The sequence below is a fragment of the Netta rufina genome, assembly GCF_964035555.1.
Source record: "Netta rufina genome assembly, chromosome: 4".
In the NCBI taxonomy this organism is placed as follows: Eukaryota; Metazoa; Chordata; class Aves; order Anseriformes; family Anatidae; genus Netta; species Netta rufina.
In genome coordinates, this window is record NC_140127.1 from 584466 (window position 1) to 607581 (window position 23116).

The following is a 23116-nucleotide window of genomic DNA, read 5'->3' on the forward strand; positions in this document are numbered from 1 at the left end:
TATACCTAAATACCAGACTTTACCTTAAAATGTTGTTTTCATTTTTCCCCTCGACATTAAGCGGTATGCTTCACAGCAGCAACGTACTCATCTTTCCCATGTCCTTTTTTTTTTTTTTTTTTTTTTTTAAATCGAACCATAATTCATTTCACCTTTATTTTGAGAGTGCAAAATGGAAAAAAGACATTTCCATCTCATGAGCAAAGCTCAAAATTTATCTTAATTGTATCTGTTTTGGAGATGCAAATGATTCAACGTCCCTGGAAGAACATTTATGGACATACACTTCCAGGAAGTTTTGCTCCTCCTTTTCTCTTAAATGTATTTCAACTCAAGCATCATCTTGCAAATAGAAATTCTGCAAATGGTGTACCTGCTTTGGTATCTGTCCGAAGTTATTAATGAATCCTATAGTAGCTGTCTCTTTTAATGGATCATTGATGTTGTATATGTCCACTTGCCCCTCATAGAAGAGATGATGAAAGACATTTACAGCTTCAACTGCCGCAGGACCTTGCTGTTTATAGCCAAAGATCAAGTCAATCCACTCATGCAGATGTGCACTCACAAAGTCGCATTCCAGAGCCTGAAATTCAAAGTGCATACATTAAAAGTAGCCATGTCAGTCATTGGTGAAGTATACTACACCTGCCACAAAGAAAGAAGCAGAATACATTGATATATTCTCTTTTTTTTTTTTTTTTGTTAAAGCTGAAGCACCTGTTGTCTCAGCTTACTCTCTAGCCAAAAATGAAGTGGAGTAAACACCAGCTCTGCAGCCATTTGTAACAAACAGCCATCAACCCAGAACACATGGACTGGCTGGTAGCTGTGACGGCATGAATCAAGCCAGGCTTCATTCACAGTGTAATGTCACAAATGACATTTTCTACTTCCATTATTAAAACTCAAATTACCTCCCGATGAACTCTGATAAATTCACGAGGGTCTCCTTTTGCCCACGGGGGAAGTATTACATCTCCAAGTTTAGTGCCATTTTGTTTGCAACCTGTAAAAAAAAAAAACAAACACAAACAAACAAAGATTTGGAGACAACCAGTGAAACCACATAGCAATAGCAACAGTTAATTAACAACAACAAAATTTAACACCTTTCCTTTATAAAGAAAGGCCTTTCAGACTTTTATTTTAAATACTGTCTAATTTTTAAACATCAGGCAGTAAAACCTGAAAAATTCTGACTTGGTTATTCAGGTGTGATAGTCAGCAAGAGTAGAAAATGAAGAACTCAAATATTCCTTGCAATGGCTTTTGATGTTGACAATACTAGTTCAGAGTATGCTCTTCAAAGCAAACAATTTTTCTAGCTTGGGGAGTTGATTAGATTACTCAGTTTTCTTACAGTTTCACAACATAGAAGTCTGAACTCAAAACCTTTACATTTCCCAATGAAGTGCTCTTTGAACACAACTTCTTGTCTTAGTATTTCTAGTTAGGTACATTTCTTATTTCCTCTCCCTACCATAGGAAATACCTACTGTAGCATGCAAAAGATCATGAAAACAGCCAGTCCTGTGGTCTTTTGTGGCCACTACACAATCTGAGTCCCATACTGCCAATTCAGCTTGCACAAAAGCAGCCAGCCCACCTACTGGAAGTTGATGCTCAAGAAGACGTCCATCTGGTGGCTACAGCAATCACTGCACCACAACTCAATGCTGGTCATTTTTTTTGACTTGCATGTTAGAAATTGTTTCATGAGGTAAACATGAATAAATGCTACAGACTGAATTTTAGTGAGGAAAAATATTCTGTACTTGGCATCTGTGTGTATACAGCAGCAAACAAGTCAACTGGGTTTATTTTAAAGGCAAATAAATCCTGTAATGAGACAGCTTAACAGCAAACTGTACTGGGAAGACTTGGTGGAGCAGCTCTTTGGCTCCAAGTTTATCTTCTTTGCAATAGAAACAATCTGCATTAAACAATGACATTGTTGTTTTACCCATGGGAATGGCTACACTATGACAGTACAGTACTCATGCACTGACCCTGTCAAGCTGCCACAAACTTTACACCCAAGGACGGTGGTCATTCCTCTTGGCATGTCCTGGACACATACATTCATCACGATCCTAGAGAGATCCCTTCCCACCCAGAATATTAAGTGGTGGCATGTTTCATTTACTGAAACCTTAGTCCTTACAACTTCCCACTCATATTCATGTGTTGTCATTTGTCACTGAGAGACAATCCCACGTTTTGTACTTGCTCAGGGCAAGCTTCCAAATTTACACAGATGCACAAGTAGTACATTTGCCCAACAGACATTCCTTGCATAATCTAATCAGGCTTTGAATGTTTTCCTATCTCCTTGTTTGGGAGAAAGGGATTGGAAGGGGACTGGGATAATTATGAAGTAACACAAACTGAAGTCTCATGCAGGTTTTTAGCTTTACAGTAGTTCAGAACAAAGCCTGTCCTACTGTTGTTCTAAATGTTGATAGAACTTGTAGTAATCAGACATATCCACCTAAAATTAGGAGATACAGAACTAAATGAACAAGACCTCAATATTTAATGGTAATGGCCACACCCTTCTGTCTGAAGAATACTCAGGAGATGTGTTTTGTCTTTCCCTACTTTTTTTTTTTTTTGCTTTTGGTTTTGTACATTTGCACTTCCAATCCCTAACAACATTTTGAGGCTATTGAAACACACCACCCAATTCATCTTTTTTGTTGGTATTAGATTCCCAGCAAAGAGCTGAGAGAAGCTTAAAGCTGCTGAGAAGAGTGACATACACTCATTTATCTCCTATGGACAACGTCTGTGAAACTTGACTCGTTAAATAATTACTGTCACAGAAGTCAAGTGCCACATTACAATAAAAGCTTTGGAAATCTTTAAGAGGAAGTGAACAGTATCAAACAGGTTTCCCAAAGACTAAAAATGGTATAAAGAAAATTAAGAGTACGGCAGCGTACATTTCTCAATGCTCTAACTTTCAAAACCCTGAAAAAAAGGTTATAAATATTTTTTGGGGTAATAAAAATCTTTAGTGAAACTGAGAAATGTCTTTTTGATATGATAGTTGTGTTTAGCACTTCTTAATTTTTGAACCTTTTCTTAAGGCTTTTAAACCTAGAGTTATATTATTTCCATTACCATCATAATGCACTGCAAGACTTGAGAGATTCACTTAGCAGAGATGTATTCTTTACTGGTGATTGCTCACACCATTGTACACCGTTGATCTGTTTTGCAGCTTTGTAAGCTTCACTTAGTTAAAGCAGAGGTTTAGAATTAGTTTCTTAGATTCTTGTTATTATCTGTCACCCACACTCCAAGCACTTATTTCAAACTGCTATTGAGTCTTCTTTTCTTTAATGGATGAAATCTGTGAATAATAGACCATGTTTGGTCTATTTTACATATGTGAAAGTAAAGTATATCTTAAAATAAATTATCAAGATTTTAACATAATCTTCTCATAGGAAAAATGAGAGGGACTTTTGTCATGGAGTGTTTTGGCCTACCTAGATCAAAATTGTTGGAATTGAGCAGGAACTCAGGGAGGTAGAAAAATTCCGGGATGAGCTCCTTCACGTCTGCCATGTTGTGCTTTGACGCTGAATACCAGGCCTCCCGGACACTGTGAAACATTCGGTCAGCCAGGTCAAAGTGACCACCCTGTGGGACAAAGCAAGATCATCGGAGTAGCTTGGACAAATTTGCTGTGCTGCAAGAAGGCAAACCAGAACATACTCTGCCTAATAAATACATCATAAAACATAGCATGTTTCTTCCTGTAACACAAAGAATTTTAAATGCTGCATTATTTTATGCTGTGGAACACAATAATAGTGCACAAAGTATGAAGACAGATCTACCAGATTTGAAGGAGTTTCAAAGTTTACTACTTCAAAGTTTAGTCTCTTCTGGTGAAACGCTGTGCCAAAGGAAAAAAATTATATATATACACACACACACACACATATATGTACATATTTTGCCTGGTGGCTTCTGTCCAGGAAAATACTGGAAACAATGTTTTGAGCCCAGTTACCTGTCAAACTGCCAAAAGATGCCAGGCTCTGCAAATTTTGGTTTACTTTAACACTCAGTACTGAATTGCATCTTGGGATAGAAGTATAGGTTTTAAATTTAGCATCTTTCAACACCTCCATAGTAAACTGAAGAACTGGTACAAGATTCTTGCAATGGCAAACAAATAAAGCACAATGAGAAGTGTATTTGTCTTTATAATAAAACCTTTGTTTTTTGTCTGGAGCTATTTTGTTCCATACATATTTCTAAATGTTTGAACAACATGACAAAATGTGAATTCCATTAAATCTATTACAAATAAACATCAAACATCCTAAAGGTTTTTGGACCTATCCCACCTGCGATCACTCAAGATATTTTTTCTAATGTATTTCATGAGATCAGCAGACTGATCACATTTTTCACGTAGGTCTCAAAAGTACAGCAGGAAAGCAACACGAAATAAGGTCTTGTACTTCTTACCTGTAGCCGTAAAAAAATCTGTGTAAAAGGCTCCATCCGGACAAGGTAAGAAGCCACTATCATGGCAGATGAATAGTGGGTCCCATAATGGTAAGCTGGAGTTTCACCTGCCAAAAATTAAAAATCATCAACATAGAAGAAATAAAGAAGTTAAGTAACAGTAGGTGACAACAGTTACTGGTGACAGTACTAACTAGTGATGCATTGTATTTACTCTGTCACTTCAGACACATTTAAAATTGGCATTTGTAATTTTCATTCTTGGGAAATTGAAAACATTGTGTTTTGTCATGGCCACCACTTAAGTTCTAGCTGCAGTGCAGTAGCTTTAATTCAATGAGCTGTCCAGCAAGACTGCATGGTTACTCATTTTTTATTTTAAATATTTCAAATGTTCCAACAGTGATTTTTTTTTTTTGGTTGCTCTGGAATTAAAGGCTCAGTCAGAAATACATCTCAGAATTGTTGGCTACAGAATTTGTAGAGCTTTCACTGTCATAATTTCCTGGGAAAAAAATCTTCATAAATACACATAGAACACAATTCATTTCTGAAAATGACCGTCTTAGCCACCTGCTGTTTGACCCAGAACAGCATTACAGTAGTTAAACAAGCTTGTGCTGCATATAAAAGCACAGAAAAATAATTATCGTGTATTATAGCTGTTTTGACAACTCACAAGTTTTATTTTCAATAGATTCAATAGATAAGGAAACTCTAAATGGAGAATACACAACTCAATTGCTTATCATTTGGAAGCATTACAAACTTAAGAACATAACAGTACATGTATTTCTTTTGGGGGGTGGGTAGCAAAGAAAAAGATGCTTCCTTAACACAAAAATATGCAGTAAACCAAGAAATGAAAAAACTACTGCCCTGATAACGCAAAAGTATTCATATTCCTCTGTACAATTTATTGTCTTACAGCAGCATTCAAACATTAGTCAAGGAGACAACTGACCGCATGCTTAGTATGTACTTGCCCATATCTAACAATTAGTCAAGGTTTAACAGTTCTCAATATACAACTGTTTTCTCTTCAATTTTGTGTATAAAAACATGCCGTTCAGATTTTTAAAAAACAACAATGGAACAACAACATACATATCATCATCACCACCCCTTTGCGTCAATTTAATATTTGTTTCCAAGTCACAAAAAAAAAAAAAAAAACAAAAAAAAACAACCCACCCACATGGTAGAGCTCTGTATATCCAAATCCAGAACTCTTGACCTTATAATGAAAATCCATGACTCACTCCCCATCACATGGCAGGCATGTGCCCCTCACTTTTTCCTGCAGGATATGTTGTTACTTACCATTGGGATCTTCCCAGTCTTTGTATCGTTTCTTGTACTGGGCTAACCGGTCTTCTGTTTGAGCTCCCATGGGCTTGGCCAGGTTTCTGAATGTCCTGGGATTTGTAAGGTCCAATTCCTTTTAAAATAAAATGAACATCAATTCTATTTAAAAATGAATGCTTTCTCCATAGGCATAACATCCTTCAGGATGTAGTGCAGAAAACTACTGCAGACTTACACAAATCGCTGCAGTCTTGTACATTGTTACATGAAGGAGGAGCAATTGCCTTAGAACATGCCATGCACTTGTGCACAGCCCAATAGCAACTGTAAAATGAGGATGGGCAAGGACCCGCCTTCATGGGACAGCTAAGCACCTCTAATATCCTACTCACTGATAGCGTGGGCTGGACATTGTAAAATAGATAAAATCTAAAGACTGCAAATAAGGATAAGACTATTTTACCAAGGCAGTGCAAGCCAGCTGTAGTATTTACAAGCATCAAATGCATAAAAGTTTACTACTAAGTTGACAAGATATTTTATTTACCTCTGAATCATAGTCTGCGAGGATCCAGGGGAAGACAGGGTACTGCATAAGATCATTATATGATCTGCCCGCCAGAGTGTTTAAGTGCATCAGGTACTGAAAGTTACTGATTTCTCCTCTCTGAAGGAATACATAACAGTGTTGAACAGTTCACTTGGCAATAATCAACTAAGCTGCCAGACTTTCAAGATGTTCAGCTCTCTCCAAATATATGAAACTTAATTCAATGTTACAATGCCTACTCTAAGCTTACATTTCTACGGTAGAACCATTTACTATTTGATGATGATATCATGAAATATAACCCATTAAAATACAGAGATACATTTTCTAAAGCAGTATATTCCACTTGTTCTAGCAAGAGCATGCAACTTACATGCATTAATTATGTATCGCTACAAAATGTGCAATTTAATATAAAAAGAATTTATACTTACCTCCCATCTTTGAGTAACAGATTTTTCTCCCACTAAAGTGCTAAGCAATCCAGACCTAACAGGAAGAAGAATTAAGTACATTTTCTAACTTACCAATAAGACCTGTGTTAAATCTTTACAAGACAATTCAAAGTGTAAAGATTAAAACCTGTAAATTTTTACATTTAAACAAATCAGACTTAGTTCCTTTTTGCATTAGTAGTACTTATTTTGTTTCTGAACACAGACTGACATAATAATGCACATTATCCATGCATTTCAGTGCATATACAACTAAAACTGATGGGCTGCTGCTGAGGAAAATATGTTTAAAAACTTGGACAAGCCAAATGGTTTTGGTACTCCAGTTCCTTTCAGAATGTACCTGTACACCAACAACATTAATCCTGGTAACATGTATTTATTTGTAGGAAGGTATACCAATGCTGCCAACGATATTAAAACATTTAAAGTAGCTGAACATAAAATCATTGTTTTCTTATTTATTTGGTAATGCCCAGTTTTAAATAGAGGTTGCAATACTCCCCAGGGTAACTGGACCCTAACATAAACATCATCTATTGGAAACCATTAAGCTAAAAAGCTGGTGAGGAATAGTATTGCTTACCCTTGTTCTACACTGGTATTTGGCCTCTGTCCAGACACTGACTCCGAACTGTCAGTTAGAGATGGCACCACAGCCAAAAACCTGCATCAAGAGTTAAATGGAGTTTAAGGTTAGCGTGTCTGTTCCAGGTTTGTCTCATACTTAGAACACATTTGGTACAATTAGTGATCTAATTTTGAGCAGCTACATAACATCTTCAGAAACATTGGAATAGCCCTTTTCGCTCTAAACTCACATTCACTGAGTCGTATATCTCATACTAATTACGTACAGCAAGTTTGGCGTGAAGTCATTAGTGCTTCCTAGTGGCTTTTCTCTGCAAGGTACAGGATTTCGCTACAGGATTATGCAGTGTCTCACACCACTTGCAACCTACTTCTCATTGTCAGATCACTGGAGGTTCAAATATTGCTCAAAACAGATAATGGCAAATATTCAGATTAAATATTGTAACTTTAGTTATTTTACAATACCTTTGATAAACTTTATTTCTAACCCCCTTCTGGAAAGCCAGAAGATAGTTCCGTCCATCCCCTGAGAAAACTTCAATTGCAATTGGCTGAAAACAAACAAGACAAACATATGTCACCACTAACACCTTTGCTTGTCATCTCTGAAGGTCAGAAGTAGGCCAGTTTAGTCATACGAAGTGACACATGATTCAAACTTATTGCAACACACGCTGCTTAGTGCGGCCAACCGTTCTGTTTTCAGAATGCTACAATTCACTAATTCACACAATAAACTACAGCAAGCCAAACATGGTTCAGATCAGATGCTAGGCTTAATCTCTTAAATTTCAACACAACAAACAGTTTTCACTTGCCAAATACTCATCTGATACCTATTTTACCTTGTTAAAATTCCACAGTTGGCATCTCAATTTGAATACTGTGTCCAAGTTACCTGCAAAAGGTATCTCCTTTTATGTACTTCCTTGATATCTTCATAGGCAAAAATGCTGCACGTTCTTTTGAGTTGACTTGGACCTTGCCTTGCTCCCCTAGGTATGATAGGCTCGTGCATTCTGTAGATGGGGTATATACAGAAAAGTGATTAAAAAGAACATGAATTATAAAAATTATTTTTTTCATCTTTGTGAGAGTCAAGTTATTGAAAGAAACTTATTTCATGATACACCACACACCACATTTTGCATTTTGTGAGCAACAGAAGAAACTGCTCCTGAGATCTTCCACAATCTGTTTTTGTAGTTGACTCAAAATAAATTCATTAAACACCTGTTGTTCACCTTCTAAAGACTCATGAAACTCTTTATTAAACCACTCACTTTGGAGGCAGTGTCTCAATATCCCGTATTTCTCTGGTGGCAGTCATGGTAAATCCATCAATCACATAGAAGTGCTCTTTCCCAAAGAGAAGAAGCCCTTCGCTAGTGTCAAGGCCCTGAACTCGAGCACAGCGGTACATATGCTGAATCTGAAATGAAAAACACGCAGTGAGCAGAAGCAGGTCAGCAAGCTCAGACTCAGACCATTGCTTTGTCAGAACAAGACCTAAACAGTGCTTACTTGTGGATACAACAAAAATTCTGCTATTTTTCCTGTTAATTGAGGTTGTATGTCACCTTTGTGATCATTGATTTTAAAGGCAGTTTAAATAAAGCCTCCATCATATAGAATAGATTTTTATGTTTACTGACTTTTCCACTCTTGCTTTGCTTCTTGGGCGTATTTTGCAACCTGGAGCCCTTTCAACCTCGATCCCAAATCTATTTAGTGGTATACTTCAGACAGACAGTATGAAATACTAAGTAACCAGAACAGCCTTTGAACACAGTTCATGGGGATAAAACATTCACTGTCAAAATTTTTTGGTTTTAATGATTACAAGAATTACTTAAAGTCTATTGTGTGCAGTATTTACATGTTCAACATATATTTCCTTTATGGGGTCTCATTAGGTTGACGGTGTAATAATCCTTGTAATAATCACAGGATAGCTTGCAACTTTAGTTCTACAACAGGTTGAATTCTCCACAGTAGGCAGAAGCAAAGCAAGAACGTTTCCAGTACAGGGGTTTTGGGCTCAGGACCTCTTTGAACTCAAGTACACATTTGGTTTCAAGGATGCTGCAAGAAGAAGCTGATAGAATATTAAGCAGGTGCAGCTTTAGATCAGGGAAGCTATTTAGGATGTTGATTTGTGCTTGCTACATGCAGGGCAGAAATTCCAATACAGTAAGTGCTTAGTCTGTTTGCAGTACACAGTACCTTCTCTCCTTCTTCAAGAAGTCGAAGCAAAGTTGTATTGTCAGTCTTCTCCTCTTCATCAATTGAACTCCCCTCAACAACTTGATCTTGTGATTGCTCCTGGTTCTCATCATCTCCTCCATCAGGAGCAGAGCGAGATCGTTTCAGGGGAGGCTTCACTAGGCCTGGAAAAGAAGAACAAAAATGAATAAAGAAAAAAATTGCTGTGCAAAACCTTTTGAAGTCTAAAACTGCTGATCCAATGCTAAGACAGAAAATAGAGTCCCACAAGATCCTTATGTTTATTCCAACATGAATGCAAGAGAAGATATAAAGGCAGATATATTTAAAGAGAATAGTTTGGGACAAAAGAAATGATCTAACCTCTGACTCTTGCAATCGTGTCTTCTCCGTGTTCTGGCTCCTGCTGAGTGGTTTCACCCACTGTATTTTCTTCTATGGTGTCCTGGAAGACTGCAGGGTTTCCAGAAGCTAGGCGCATGTAGTACTCCTTACTGTCATAACTTATAGCCCTCCGGTAGCGAGCAGGTTTCTTAGAAATAATTGAACACAATCGCTTAGTCAGTCAACTCCTCGCTTGCTTCAGTAAACAAGCTTCAGGAACACTGTGTGCAGCACAGGGCATGCCCATGAAATGCTTTGTGCATGTTGTGGTTTAACCAGCCGGCAGATAAACACCACACGGCCGTTCGCTCACCCTCCCCCCTCCCTCTCTGGGATGGGGAGAGAAATGGGAAAGTGAAGCCTGTGAGTTGAGATAAAGACAGTTTATAAAGACACGAAAATAATAACAACAATAATAATAACAACAATAATGATGATAATAGTACTACCAGTAATAATGCGTATGAAACAAGTGATGCACAATGCAATTGCTCACCACCCACTGACCAATCACAGAATCACAGAATTGTCTAGGTTGGAAGAAACCTCCAAGACCACCTAGTCCAACCAATGACCTAACACTAACAAGTCCTCCTCTGAACCATATCACCAAGCTCTAAATCTAAACATCTTTTAAAGACCTCCAGGAATGGTGACTCCATCACTTCTCTGCGCAGCCTGTTCCAATGCCTAACAACCCGTTCGGTAAAGAAGTTCTTCCTAAGATCCAACCTAAAACTCCCCAGTGCAACTTTAGCCCATTCCCCCTTGTTCCTATCACCGGGCATGTGGGAAAACAGACCAACCCCCACCTCGCTACAGCCTCCTTTAAGGTACCTAAAAAGAGCGATAAGGTCACCCCTGAGGCTCCTCTTCCCCAGGCTGAACAACTCCAGCTCCCTCAGCTGCTCCTCGTAAGACTTGTTCTCCAGGCCCCTCACCAGCTTCGTTGCCCTTCTCTGGACTCGCTCAAGCACCTCCATGTCCTTCTTGTAGTGAGGGGCCCAAAACTGAACACAGTACCCAAGGTGCGGCCTCACCAGAGCCAAGTACAGGGGGACGAACACTTCCCTAGCCCTGCTGGCCACACTGCTTCTGATACAAGCCAGGATGCTGTTGGCCTTCTTGGCCACCTGAGCACACTGCTGGCTCATATATTCTGCTGACTATCAACCAATATTCCCAGGTCCTTCTCTGCCAGGCAGCTCTCCAACCACCCATCTCCCAGCCTGTAGCTCTGCTTGGGGTTGTTGTGCCCCAGGTGCAGGACCCGGCACTTGGCCTTGTTGAACTTCATGCAGTTGACCTCAGCCCATCGGTGCAGCCTATCCAGATCCTCCTGCAGAGCCTTCCTACCCTCGAGCAGATTGACACATGCACCTAACTTGGTGTCATCTGCAAACTTACTGAGGGTGCACTCGATCCCCTCACCCAGATCATCGATAAAGATATTAAAGAGGACCGGCCCCAGCACCGAGCCCTGGGGAACGCCACTAGTGACCGGCCTCCAGCTGGACTTGGCTCCATTTACCACAACTCTTTGGGCCCGGCTATCCAGCCAGTTTCTAACCCAACGAAGTGTGCGCCAGTCCAAGCCAAGAGCAGCCAGTTTCTTGAGGAGAATGCTGTGGGAGACAGTGTCAAAAGCCTTACTGAAGTCAAGGTAGACCACATCCACAGCCTTTCCCTCGTCCACCCAGCGCGTCACTTTGTCATAGAAGGAGATCAGGTTCGTCAAGCAGGACCTGCCTTTCATAAAGCCATGCTGACTGGGCCTGATCGCCTGGTACCGCATGATGACACTCAAGATAATCTGCTCCTTGAGCTTCCCTGGAAGCTCCATGAGCTTCCCTTGACCAAAGCCCAGCCCATCCCTGAGCAGCTGCACCCCCCATCCCGGCTAGCCACCCCTATATATTGTTTAGCATGACCCCAGATGGCATGGAATATCCCTTTGGCCAGTTTGGGTCAGCTGTCCTGGGTCCGTCCCCTCCCAGCTTTTGCTGCACCCCCAGCCACCACTGGCAGGACAGAATGAGAAGCTGAAACGTGCTTGGCTTGGTGTAATCACTGCTCTGCAACAATTAAAACATCAGCGTGTTATCAGCACTCTTCTCATCCTAATCCAAAACATAGCACCCTACCAGATACTAGGAGGAAAATTAACTCTGTCCTAAGTGAAACCAGGACAGTGCGTGTGCAGACATACAGCAAAACATACAAAAACAGAGACTCTTCACTAGATCCAGTAAATCATCTAATTTGCAAGGGAGCTTTTGAACCACTGAAGTAATGATGGGTTTGCAGAAATGCCTGCTGCTAAGCCTACAACACGGAGACGTATTAAGTGTGGTCAGTATGTTATCAACTGTCACAAAAGACTGCTGGGATACTTTTGCTCTAAGATTGATAGATCAAATTGCCATTTTACCACCTTTCATCACTCCCTACAGTTCATTCATTGGACAGCCAAATTCATTGCTAGGTGTAGTTTGAGTAAAAATTTTCCTCAAGACAAGATGAAAATAAGTGGAGGTTGATATGAACTAGAAGAAGCCAGAGACCTGATTTGAAGGCTCAAAAATTCTTAATTCTTTTTTTTTTTTTTAATAAAAAAATACAGATTTTAAAGGCCTGCAGGCAGGCAACTGGCACAAGAGGATTATTTTAAGTGAAGTAATTCATCAAGCATCATTTATATCCTTGGGTTATCACAATGGATTATGGTATGTTTCACTATGGTGATGGTGTGTTGTTGGCTTTCTTTTAGCAGGTTAATTCTTACATTCCTCTTTTGATTATGGAGTTAATATTAGAAATCAAAGTAACCACTAAATGAGGACAAAGTCAGCAACATCACTGGAGAGGCAGATGGGGATAAGAGCTATTACACAGCCAAGAACTTTTCCAAAATTAAAACAAACTGATGCACCTGGACAGAAGAAAACTCATTGTTTTTATACTTCAGTCAAAAATCTTCTTCTCTGAGTACTATTTAACGCCAACACCTTAACTCTAGAAAGCTCAGTTTGTGAACATGCTCAGCTCTCCATCACAAAAATAATTTGTTACTTTGTAGCAATATACCCCATGATTCTTCAAATTAGATTGAGATAATAACGGAATATCATAAATTCAGATAAATGCTTTAAATTATGTGCAACTGCAGAATATTAGTTGCCGTTTCAATTAAGATTTCTCCTTGTTCCCCTTCTGCGGTTGTAACTGCAAATACATAACATGTGATGTTCCTTTTTTTGTTGCTGTCCACCTGTTTGATGATGTAGCAGGAAACTAAGTGACCCATAAAAACAAAACAGCTTTATTACAAGTAGATGTTTGGGATGACTAAGCAATTAAGAGCAGCAACATGGAGATTCCTTATTTCAGGTCAAATTGCCTGTCCCAGAAATCCAAGATGTACAGCACTGTGATCTGATTTGCCAAGTTGGGCTCTAATAAGTCTTCACTCTTTAACACCTCTGTAGTAATGTAAAGTCTACAAAGAAAAATCCAAACTAGCACTGCTAACATAAAGAAATCAGTAACAAATTATATTTCATTTTCTGTATAGCAATTACTTTCATTTATGTGTATTAGTTCATTGCCGAATGTAATTCAAAATCAGTGAATGCACTGTGCACTATACTTAGTGATGGGCAAGACTAACTGCAATTTCATAGAGAAGCCTCGTAAGAGATAAATGCTTGCAGGACAGTCAGTTCCTAACAGATCTGGTACTTTTAAGGAAGGATTCATATTTTGAAACAACTGCGTACGTATCATTAACAATAAAAATGAAGACCATCAGGAATGACAAAATTGGGTTAACAAATGTGGTGCTAACAAAAATAGGCCTCTTTCAGACCATTATGATTAGAAAGGGGAAAAACCCCTGTTCACCAGGTCCCCTTTGCAAACAACATCCATTTTCCTAGCAGTGCTTCCCAATGATCATGTTGCCCATTACTAAACACGTTCCGTAGACCATTAGTTCAGACCCCAAACCACAACTCTGAACACAGTGAGAACAGTGACAGCACAGCCCAACACAGCCTGTTAGTGTGCAGCAAAGAAGTGAAGATCTACAGAAAGTTATATTAGGTGAAGGCTGAGGAGAGCACAGTAACATCTTCTAATGTGAATTCGGAAAACACCACCTTCAGGCCTGGAAATACTGAAAGAGCAAGTTGAAAGCCAAATGTAGAAGCATTGATTAAGGTTGCCAAACATGCAGGAGAAACTGTAAAAGTTGTGATTATTTTACATTCTCTCAGTGTGTGTGTTTCTTTACCTTTTGAGGAATGCCATCATCAGATGTCTCAGGAAGTCTACTTGAGAGGTCATACTGAAAACAGGGCATTAAGTACATGCATCAGAAAAAGAACACTTTTAGAAGAAGGCATGATGATATGTTCTCCGCTTTCTGTGAACTTAACTGTTGCTAAAACTATTGTGTGTCAGGTAACAAGTAGACAAATATACCTAATGGTGTAAAGTTAGCTGTACAGTATTTTTTTTGTTTGTGCTTCTTAAGTACCATGGCTTTTATTCTTGATTTGAGGAAAAAAATCCTGCACGCATACATACATGCATGCCTAAAAGACACAATAAAGACTGCTCCATTTCCTCAAGATGCTGTTCCAAAGCAAAGAGAAACGAACTGCCAAGCTTTCCAAGGCCACATACATTTCTGCCCAATTAGCCGATGTTCATATTCACAGATTATCAATGAAAGAAGTACATCCAAACAAAGGCCTATAGGCCTATTTGTTTTTTTTTTTTTGTTTTTTTTTTCAGATCTGTTTCAGTTGTTATGTAGCACTACGCCAAGAACTCATAGTGAAACCTCCCATCCATAGGTATGGCATTTCATAGCCTTTTGGTGCTCATGAAGACACTTCTGGTGTTCACCAGCATGCTTGCTTGGCTAATGCATACACACCATGTTTCATGCTGGAACTGGTAGAGCTTTCCAATTCACTGTTTTGAGTGGTGAGCAGGTCAGTCCCGCCCCTAAATATACTACAAAGAATAACTGAACCTTACCAAGCATTTAGGGCTAACAGGCATGTTGGTAAACCAGCAGAGTAAAATAGGCTTAAGAGAAACTTTTTATATAAAAAAAAAAAAAAAAGAAGTGGATTTTACAACTGGGCATGAAATTACTCATAACAAAATGCTGAATTACTTACCAGCAAGTTTGTTTCTTGCTCAGCTTCAGGCATGTAGGGATACTGAATATAAAACATGTCATTTCGAACCATCTTCTTCCTCATTCTACAGGGACCCTCTGTCATCTCCAACATCCACTTGTCAAGATGGGAACCAATGGGGGGACCCCACAAACCTCGCTCTCGTAGTAACTCATATTCAATTTGAGACCACTCTTCTGTCACATATTTTAATGCATTCTGCTGACGCTGAATACAAAGATATTTCCATATGCATTAACAGTGATGTTTTTAAGCCTACATCTGATACAAGCAAAGTCATTTTCACTACATTACAGAAAACCTTGCAATTGAAAATTACAGTAGCATTGTATTATGCACCCTAATGCACTTTCCAGTCTCAGCTACTATAAAAGCAAGATTCACATTGTATTCCTCTAAGCATAAGAGGAAAAAAACAACAAATGAACTCTGCTTTTGATTTTTACCTATAAATGAATGCATTCGTAAACAATAAATATGAAAAAATGTAACATTAATATACTGGGGATTTTAGGAATTGAAAAAAGATAACTTCAGATGCTCTTTCTGCCTACATTTAAACAGAAGAGGGAAACCGAACAAAGCAAAGCTTATCTGGTGGATTTTTACCTGTCACTTTCAATAACTTGAACTTCTGGGAAGCTGATTTCTTAGACTTTTAGAACACACCTCAGCAAATACTTTGAACCAAAGGACTGTGGGGATGCTTGAAAGAAAATGCAGGGTGCAATGATTTTGTTCTATAAAACACAGAGCATCATTTTTCTATTGCTGCATAATGATGTGAAAAAGGTGCCTTAAAATTGTTTGTACTACTATAAAAGTAGCATTTGTACACAATGCTTTCCCATGTCTTCTGCTTTTTTTTTTTTTTTTTTTCAAGAAGCCTAAGTACTCTTTTATAATAAGAATAATAAGAAAAAGGTTGAAACATGTTAGAGCATGCAGGCTGTTTAAAACAGCATGCGAAAAACTTAAGATTTAACTTAGGTACTACTGCTGCAATTAAATCAAAATTAGCTTTATTTGACTGCATTAAAGAAACACCCCTAAATAACAACAGTATCTATATATTTAAGCATTTAATCACCAACCTCCTAATATTTTATACGCCACATACTGAGAAACAGGATCTGTACAGCCTAACATGTCAAAAATATCAGTTTCAGGTAATCCTCTAAACCATACCTCCTGATATTCCTTATACTGCATATCAACCAGGTCCCGAACCACTGCAATGTGGGTAAACATCCACTGGGAAATTTCCTAATAGGAGATAAGGAGACAGACAGAACCAGACTTTATAAATCAGGCTTATATTTAGTTTGAATTGAAAGCCCATGCATCACCTTGCTAACTTGTTCAAAAAGACTAGCTTCCTAAAATATGTTCTGGATTAATTTCAAACTAATCCATGCAAAAATATTTTTAAGGGTGTTTTATGCTTTTTGTTTTATTTTGTTTGGTTGTTTTTAAGGCAGCAAACTCACGTACAAGGACGTTATTTATGATAAACTGGCAAACATTTGGCAAATATTGAAAGCACATGATTAATGGATCAGAAAATTCCCAAACAGCTAAAGAGAGACAGTAGATGACAAAAAATTACTACTTTTCTCCATTTCCAGGTAATATTTTGTGGATGCTGCCCAATTTGATGGAAACCTTTACAGCTCTCATCATTCTGTACTGACACACACCTGTTTTCACACCCTGCTCCCTTGCCAATGTGCCTAACAACCATTCCTGTCAACTCAGTTTTTGGGTTTCTTCCTTTTCATTTTCATGTGTTTGCCAGGAAAAAGACCAAAAACACTAAGAATTCTTTATTGTAAAGAAGTCCACTGCATGACTTTCAGACCAGTAAGTGAAAAGGCAAGCTATTTTTCAACTTACACAGGACACCAATAACTCTTGATGAAGTCAACAGCAGTTACAGCATGTCTTTATGTCAGGAATACACCTGCTGTCCATGACCTAAAGTCTCCCTGCTGTTCCAAGTGCTAATTACAGTAAGAACTCCATCCTACAAAAACTTTCAGACCCGTCTTTCCTTTGTTTTCGATGCCTAAAGTATTGTATATTAACTCCTCACAATGCCCTACTAAGTACTTTCTGACAGAAATCACACAGCTTTAACCCTAGAGTCTTTTTTCTTTTAATGCAAGCAGGTTTGAAAAGCAAATGTACAATTTCACCATCACATAATGTTTTGCTGAGCTCTTTTCTGTAGTACAATAAAAATAGGGAAAAGCAGTATTTGTTTAGTCATGATACATAAAATATACTTATAAGGACTTTCAAAAAAAAAAAAAAAAAGCACATCATCTTGGCTTCCATTGAAAAAGGAAAAGCATCTATCTTGGCTTCCACTACAAAGTGGTGTGGCAAATTGAATTAGTACACAGACTAGCAAAGCAGTAAAGCATTACAGATATATAAAAGCTTAACTCTCCTTTTAAAGTTAAAGATAGACAGCTGTGCTTGCTGGATTAGGACACGCAGAAGTGAGAATGCTCAGTCTCAATATTCAACAATGAAAAGAAACGAGCACAAGATCTTACCTAACACCCTGAAAGATCATTTATATTGCAATATTTACCATAATCTCTGAACATACAATGCTGGATTTTAGATTGCATTTTACTAAGTGACATTACCTGTGTAGAAAGATTGTGTTTATTGAGCCCGCTCTCCTTCCGGTTTCTCCTGGAACCAGTTAGTTTAGAGAGGCCAAACCCACTGCTAACTCGTGAAAGTTTGGACTGTGTGGTCGGAACCAAGGCCTCCCCTCTACTGATGCACTTCTTCTCATGGGCTGAAAAACAAAGATCTTATGTTGTGGGATGGCTTTTTTTTTTTTTTTTTTTTCTCTCTCTCTGTTCTCACTGTCATTGCCATTTCACTAAACAGAGTAACCTTTTCTATTGTTGTTTCTTTTTTCTTTTTTCTTTTTTCTTTTTTTTTTTGTTTGTTTGTTTTTCTTGTGGTTCTGGTGTGTGGTGTTTTTTTTTTCAGTTTTGGTTTTGAAGGAAAGATTCCCAAGAGAAAATAGTGTTTTTGTTTTTTTGTTTGTTTGTTTGGTTTTGTTTTTAATTTTGAAAGGAAACATGAGGAGCAGATTTATGATTCCTTTCACTGATTATCAAAACCAGGGTCTAACAGCTGTGAGTGCTGTCCTCATCTGAATAAGTGAAAAATTGGTACATAGAACAAAGTTGTCACCTCCCTTTCCCTCCACACCCCAAACAATTTCCATGTTGCTGAGTTACATCCCTTAAAGACCAAGAGAGCAGTCAAAAGAAGGGAGACAATGTCAGATGAAACAGTTTCTTTCAAAACAGTTACAAAATAAAGAAATCTATACTATTTGTTATTAATGGCAGACACAAATGAAAAGTAACCCAGTTGAGCATGTCATCATTGCGCCCCTCCCTACACCCAAAAAGGGGCTGTATCATAACACTGCTATCTAGTCTGTCAGCACAAGTATGCCATTTTGAGAGGAAGTTAGTTGGGCTAGTGCACCTTTTTGTGAACATACAGCCATTCCAGTTGATCGTCAAGTCCAGAAACACTAGCATGTTTACTTTAAAACTTTAGTAAAAATCACAGATTAGTTTGGCTCTCAGAATTTTCATGTTCTCCCCACACTCATCTAATGGACCTCACTGTATATCCGTTAAATTTGATTGAAAAAAAAAAATACTTCCATTATTTTCTTCTTTTAAATCCATTACTACTTTCTCAAACCAATATATTCTCCAAAGATCCTCAACTCTGCTCAAAACATTTTATTTTTTTTTAAATACTGACTATTAGCTAGATAGTGGAAATGCAAGCAAAATTCAGCCAGGGACAAAGCATATCTAGAAATACATGGACCACAAAACCAAGTGCTGTATATTTCCAACAACGCTTTCTGTATATCCAGATTAACCTCAATTACAGAATCATTTAGGTTGGAAGAGACCTCCAAGACCACCTAGTCCAACCAATGACCTAACACTAACAAGTCCTCCTCTGAACCATATCACCAAGCTCTAAATCTAAACATCTTTTAAAGACCTCCAGGAATGGTGACTCCATCACTTCCCTGCGCAGCCTGTTCCAATGCCTAACAACCCGTTCGGTAAAGAAGTTCTTCCTAAGATCCAACCTAAAACTCCCCAGTGCAACTTTAGCCCATTCCCCCTTGTTCCTATCACCGGGCATGTGGGAAAACAGACCAACCCCCACCTCGCTACAGCCTCCTTTAAGGTACCTAAAAAGAGCGATAAGGTCACCCCTGAGGCTCCTCTTCCCCAGGCTGAACAACTCCAGCTCCCTCAGCTGCTCCTCGTAAGACTTGTTCTCCAGGCCCCTCACCAGCTTCGTTGCCCTTCTCTGGACTCGCTCAAGCACCTCCATGTCCTTCTTGTAGTGAGGGGCCCAAAACTGAACACAGTACCCAAGGTGCGGCCTCACCAGAGCCAAGTACAGGGGGACGAACACTTCCCTAGCCCTGCTGGCCACACTGCTTCTGATACAAGCCAGGATGCTGTTGGCCTTCTTGGCCACCTGAGCACACTGCTGGCTCATATATTCTGCTGACTATCAACCAATATTCCCAGGTCCTTCTCTGCCAGGCAGCTCTCCAACCACCCATCTCCCAGCCTGTAGCTCTGCTTGGGGTTGTTGTGCCCCAGGTGCAGGACCCGGCACTTGGCCTTGTTGAACTTCATGCAGTTGGCCTCAGCCCATCGGTGCAGCCTATCCAGATCCTCCTGCAGAGCCTTCCTACCCTCGAGCAGATTGACACATGCACCTAACTTGGTGTCATCTGCAAACTTACTGAGGGTGCACTCGATCCCCTCACCCAGATCATCAATAAAGATATTAAAAAGAACTGGCCCCAGTACTGAGCCCTGGGGAACGCCACTAGTGACCGGCCTCCAACTGGATTTGACTCCATTCACCACAACTCTGGGCCCGGCTACTCAGCCAGTTTATAAGCCAACGAAGTGTACAGCAGTCCAAGCCACGAGCAGCCAGTTTCTTTAGGAGAATGTTGTGCAAAACAGTGTCAAAAGCCTTACTGAAGTCAAGGTAGACCACATCCACAGTCTTTCCCATGTCCACTTAGCGCGTCACTTTGTCATAGAAGGAGATCAGGTTCATCAAACAGGACCTGCCTTTCATAAACCCATGCTGACTGGGCCTTCATCTTCCATGCCAGCTCGTCTTTGGGCACATGGGGACAGACCACTCCTAAGCCTTTAAGATTTCCTTCTTGAGGTGTTCTCAGCCTTCCTGGACTCCTCTGCCCTTCAGGACTGCCTCTTAAGGGACTCTGCCAACCAGTGTCCTGAACAGCTCAAAGTCAGCCCTACAGAAGTCCAAGACAGCAGTTTTACTGGTCCCCCTCCTGACTTTGCCAAGAATAGGGAACTCTACCATTTTGTGGTCACTCTGCCCAAGACAGCTCCCAACCACCACATCTCCCACTAGTCCTCCCATTTGTGAACCGAAGGTCCAGAGGGGCACCTCCCCTGGTAGGCTCACTAACCAGCTGCATCAGGAAGCTATCTTCCATGCTCTCCAGGAACCTCCTAGACTGCTTTCTCTGAACTGTATTGTATTTCCAGCAAATTACTTCAGAACCGTTCCATTGTAAAAGGAACACGTCCACTCAATTTTAGATGAACTTTGAGTATCTGCTGTCTGAAATCATACTAATCATTCCAACAACAGTTGGCCTTTTAATATAGGCACACAGCTAATGAGCTTAACTTGTCCACCAGGTCCTTTTCCTGTAAAGCTGCTTCCAATGTTGAACTGACTTCACTGCCAAGGAAAAGTCCGAGCATTGCTGCTGCCATAGAAGTGATGTTTGGTAACACATTTCCAATTTCATCAACCATGGGGAGAGTTTGTAGGCTGCACCCGGACATGTTCAAGATGGGTTCCCTTCCTGCCTGGCACATCCAAATCTCAGTAAGGTCTAATAGGTCACCACAAGGCAAGTGCTCATGAAAAGGTGCTAAATAAAACAGTCCTCTGCCACTGTAATTCACAGGATGCTATTTGGTACACACTCACACACAAACACAGGAAGCTGCTGAGATCAGCAAAACTGTTGACTAAAGGCCCTCTGTATGGCAGAGTAAATATATCCCATACCCGGTACTATTTCACAGATGTTCAGCTATAACAGGTTAAAGTATTTACACATACTCAAGAGGTAAGTCCATACTGTAATATCCAATGCACATGGTTCCCTTTGGGAAAATCTAACATCTGGGACAGGTAAATCCTCAGTTGCACTTACCCAAATGATTTTGCCAACACTTTAAACTTGCTTCCTCAATTAAAGGTCTTGCAACAGTTATATCCACTTGGCCACGATCATTGACAGGTAGCATCACTTTGAAAACTTCTTCTAGCACCTGTTTCTTACTGTGAATCAACTCTGTCCATACTCTGTTTATAGCTTTTAAAAGAAGCTGGCGACCTGTGTTAAGTACAAGACCATAAACAGTACGTTTTCTAAGCTGCTTATTGAATTTGTATTTTTATAGTAGCAAAATGAATAGATTAAGCAATTACACTCCACATTCTTCCCTTCTTGTAGGACTTGTGAAATGCATTTTAACAACCTGTCTTTTTTATCATTTGTACACTATTCGTACACATCTAGAATTTTGAAATTCTTTCCTCTGCGAATCTGAAACACTGGCTCTAATTAGTTGCAATTCTTCTCCCATACCCATGCGTACATTAACAACACTAGATAAAAACAAATCTTACAGATATACACAGTGTATATAAAAACATACAATTCCAAACACAAATAACAAATGTATTTTTTATATCTGTATACACTGATAGACACGTACGTAAATATTAAATGTATACATATAAGAAGACCAAAACCACGATCCTTTCTTCTACCAGCTAGTTCATAAGTTTCTCTTAAGAGGAAGATCCTAATGGTTCCAGTAAGTAATAATTCAACATCTTATAACAGTTACGTCTTAACTATGCTCCTGTAAGATTTGTCAGATAGAGAAGCATGGCACACACTTAAAAGCATCCATTTACATTGCATTCAACTCAGTACACATAAAGGAATCTAATTCTAGTTCATGTCCAGTAAGAAAAATGAAGTCCACTTGCTGTATTAATAAAACACTAGCTTATTTTGTATGTATCTGTTTTGGTGTTTCAAGTGCTTTGTTTGTTTTTAGTGTTTATAGACACACATACACTCCTGCCCGAAGTGTAACTAGGGTAAAAGACTACTGATGACAATAAAGCAGCATCATTAGCAGACATCTGTGGATTCATCACTCAGATTACCTTCACTGACATCTTGATTGTAGACTCCATCTGGCTCTATATCAGAGGGGATCATGATGTGCCAAGTAGTCATCCTGGCTTCTGCTTCCAATCCAAACCCATCAACATTGCTACAAATACACAGTGAACGAACAACCACCAGAAACAAATAAAAGCGCTACAAAGAGTAACGTGTACTGCTACAGCAACTATTCATTTCTGTCCACTTGATTTCTGATGATCTGCAGTCACAAGTCAAACTGAAGGTTTTTAAAAAAGGACATGACATGGACATTAACGTTGCTGGAGGAAGCAGAAATATTTCAGGAAACACAAGTGTGGCCAAAGCCATGAATGGCAAACACTAGAGTTTTTGTGGATCATGTTTCCCAACTGTCTTGGGATAAAACCCAAGTCCTAAAACTCTTTGGAAAGAAAAATGAAAATGCCAGTCAGGCTTTTGTAGCAATGCAGACAAGCAGGTGTTACCAGCATTTGTCATGTCCATCCAATTTAATTCTTGACTTATTCGAATACATCGAATTACTAAGATACCGAATACATATTCA

General features: G+C 39.3%; 1 protein-coding gene across 6 annotated transcripts in view; it reads right to left on the reverse strand.

Annotated features, from left to right (window-relative positions):
• Positions 1 to 23116, reverse strand: part of WDFY3 (WD repeat and FYVE domain containing 3) — a 190932-nt gene that overhangs the window by 14782 nt on the left and 153034 nt on the right. For 5 of the 6 annotated variants that reach the window (XM_084286230.1, XM_084286228.1, XM_084286227.1 and 2 more), the window contains 19 exons: positions 22569 to 22678; positions 21538 to 21720; positions 17888 to 18045; positions 16416 to 16493; positions 15207 to 15434; positions 14306 to 14359; positions 9991 to 10159; positions 9628 to 9791; positions 8685 to 8833; positions 8300 to 8420; positions 7867 to 7952; positions 7394 to 7474; positions 6787 to 6841; positions 6350 to 6469; positions 5818 to 5935; positions 4495 to 4601; positions 3501 to 3654; positions 918 to 1009; positions 374 to 586 (listed from right to left, as the gene is read on the reverse strand). In XM_084286230.1, the coding sequence (XP_084142356.1) occupies positions 374 to 586; positions 918 to 1009; positions 3501 to 3654; positions 4495 to 4601; positions 5818 to 5935; positions 6350 to 6469; positions 6787 to 6841; positions 7394 to 7474; positions 7867 to 7952; positions 8300 to 8420; positions 8685 to 8833; positions 9628 to 9791; positions 9991 to 10159; positions 14306 to 14359; positions 15207 to 15434; positions 16416 to 16493; positions 17888 to 18045; positions 21538 to 21720; positions 22569 to 22678 (2440 nt within the window). The remainder of the gene's footprint in view (positions 1 to 373; positions 587 to 917; positions 1010 to 3500; positions 3655 to 4494; positions 4602 to 5817; positions 5936 to 6349; positions 6470 to 6786; positions 6842 to 7393; positions 7475 to 7866; positions 7953 to 8299; positions 8421 to 8684; positions 8834 to 9627; positions 9792 to 9990; positions 10160 to 14305; positions 14360 to 15206; positions 15435 to 16415; positions 16494 to 17887; positions 18046 to 21537; positions 21721 to 22568; positions 22679 to 23116) is intronic. The other variant, XM_084286229.1, reaches the window with a different exon arrangement.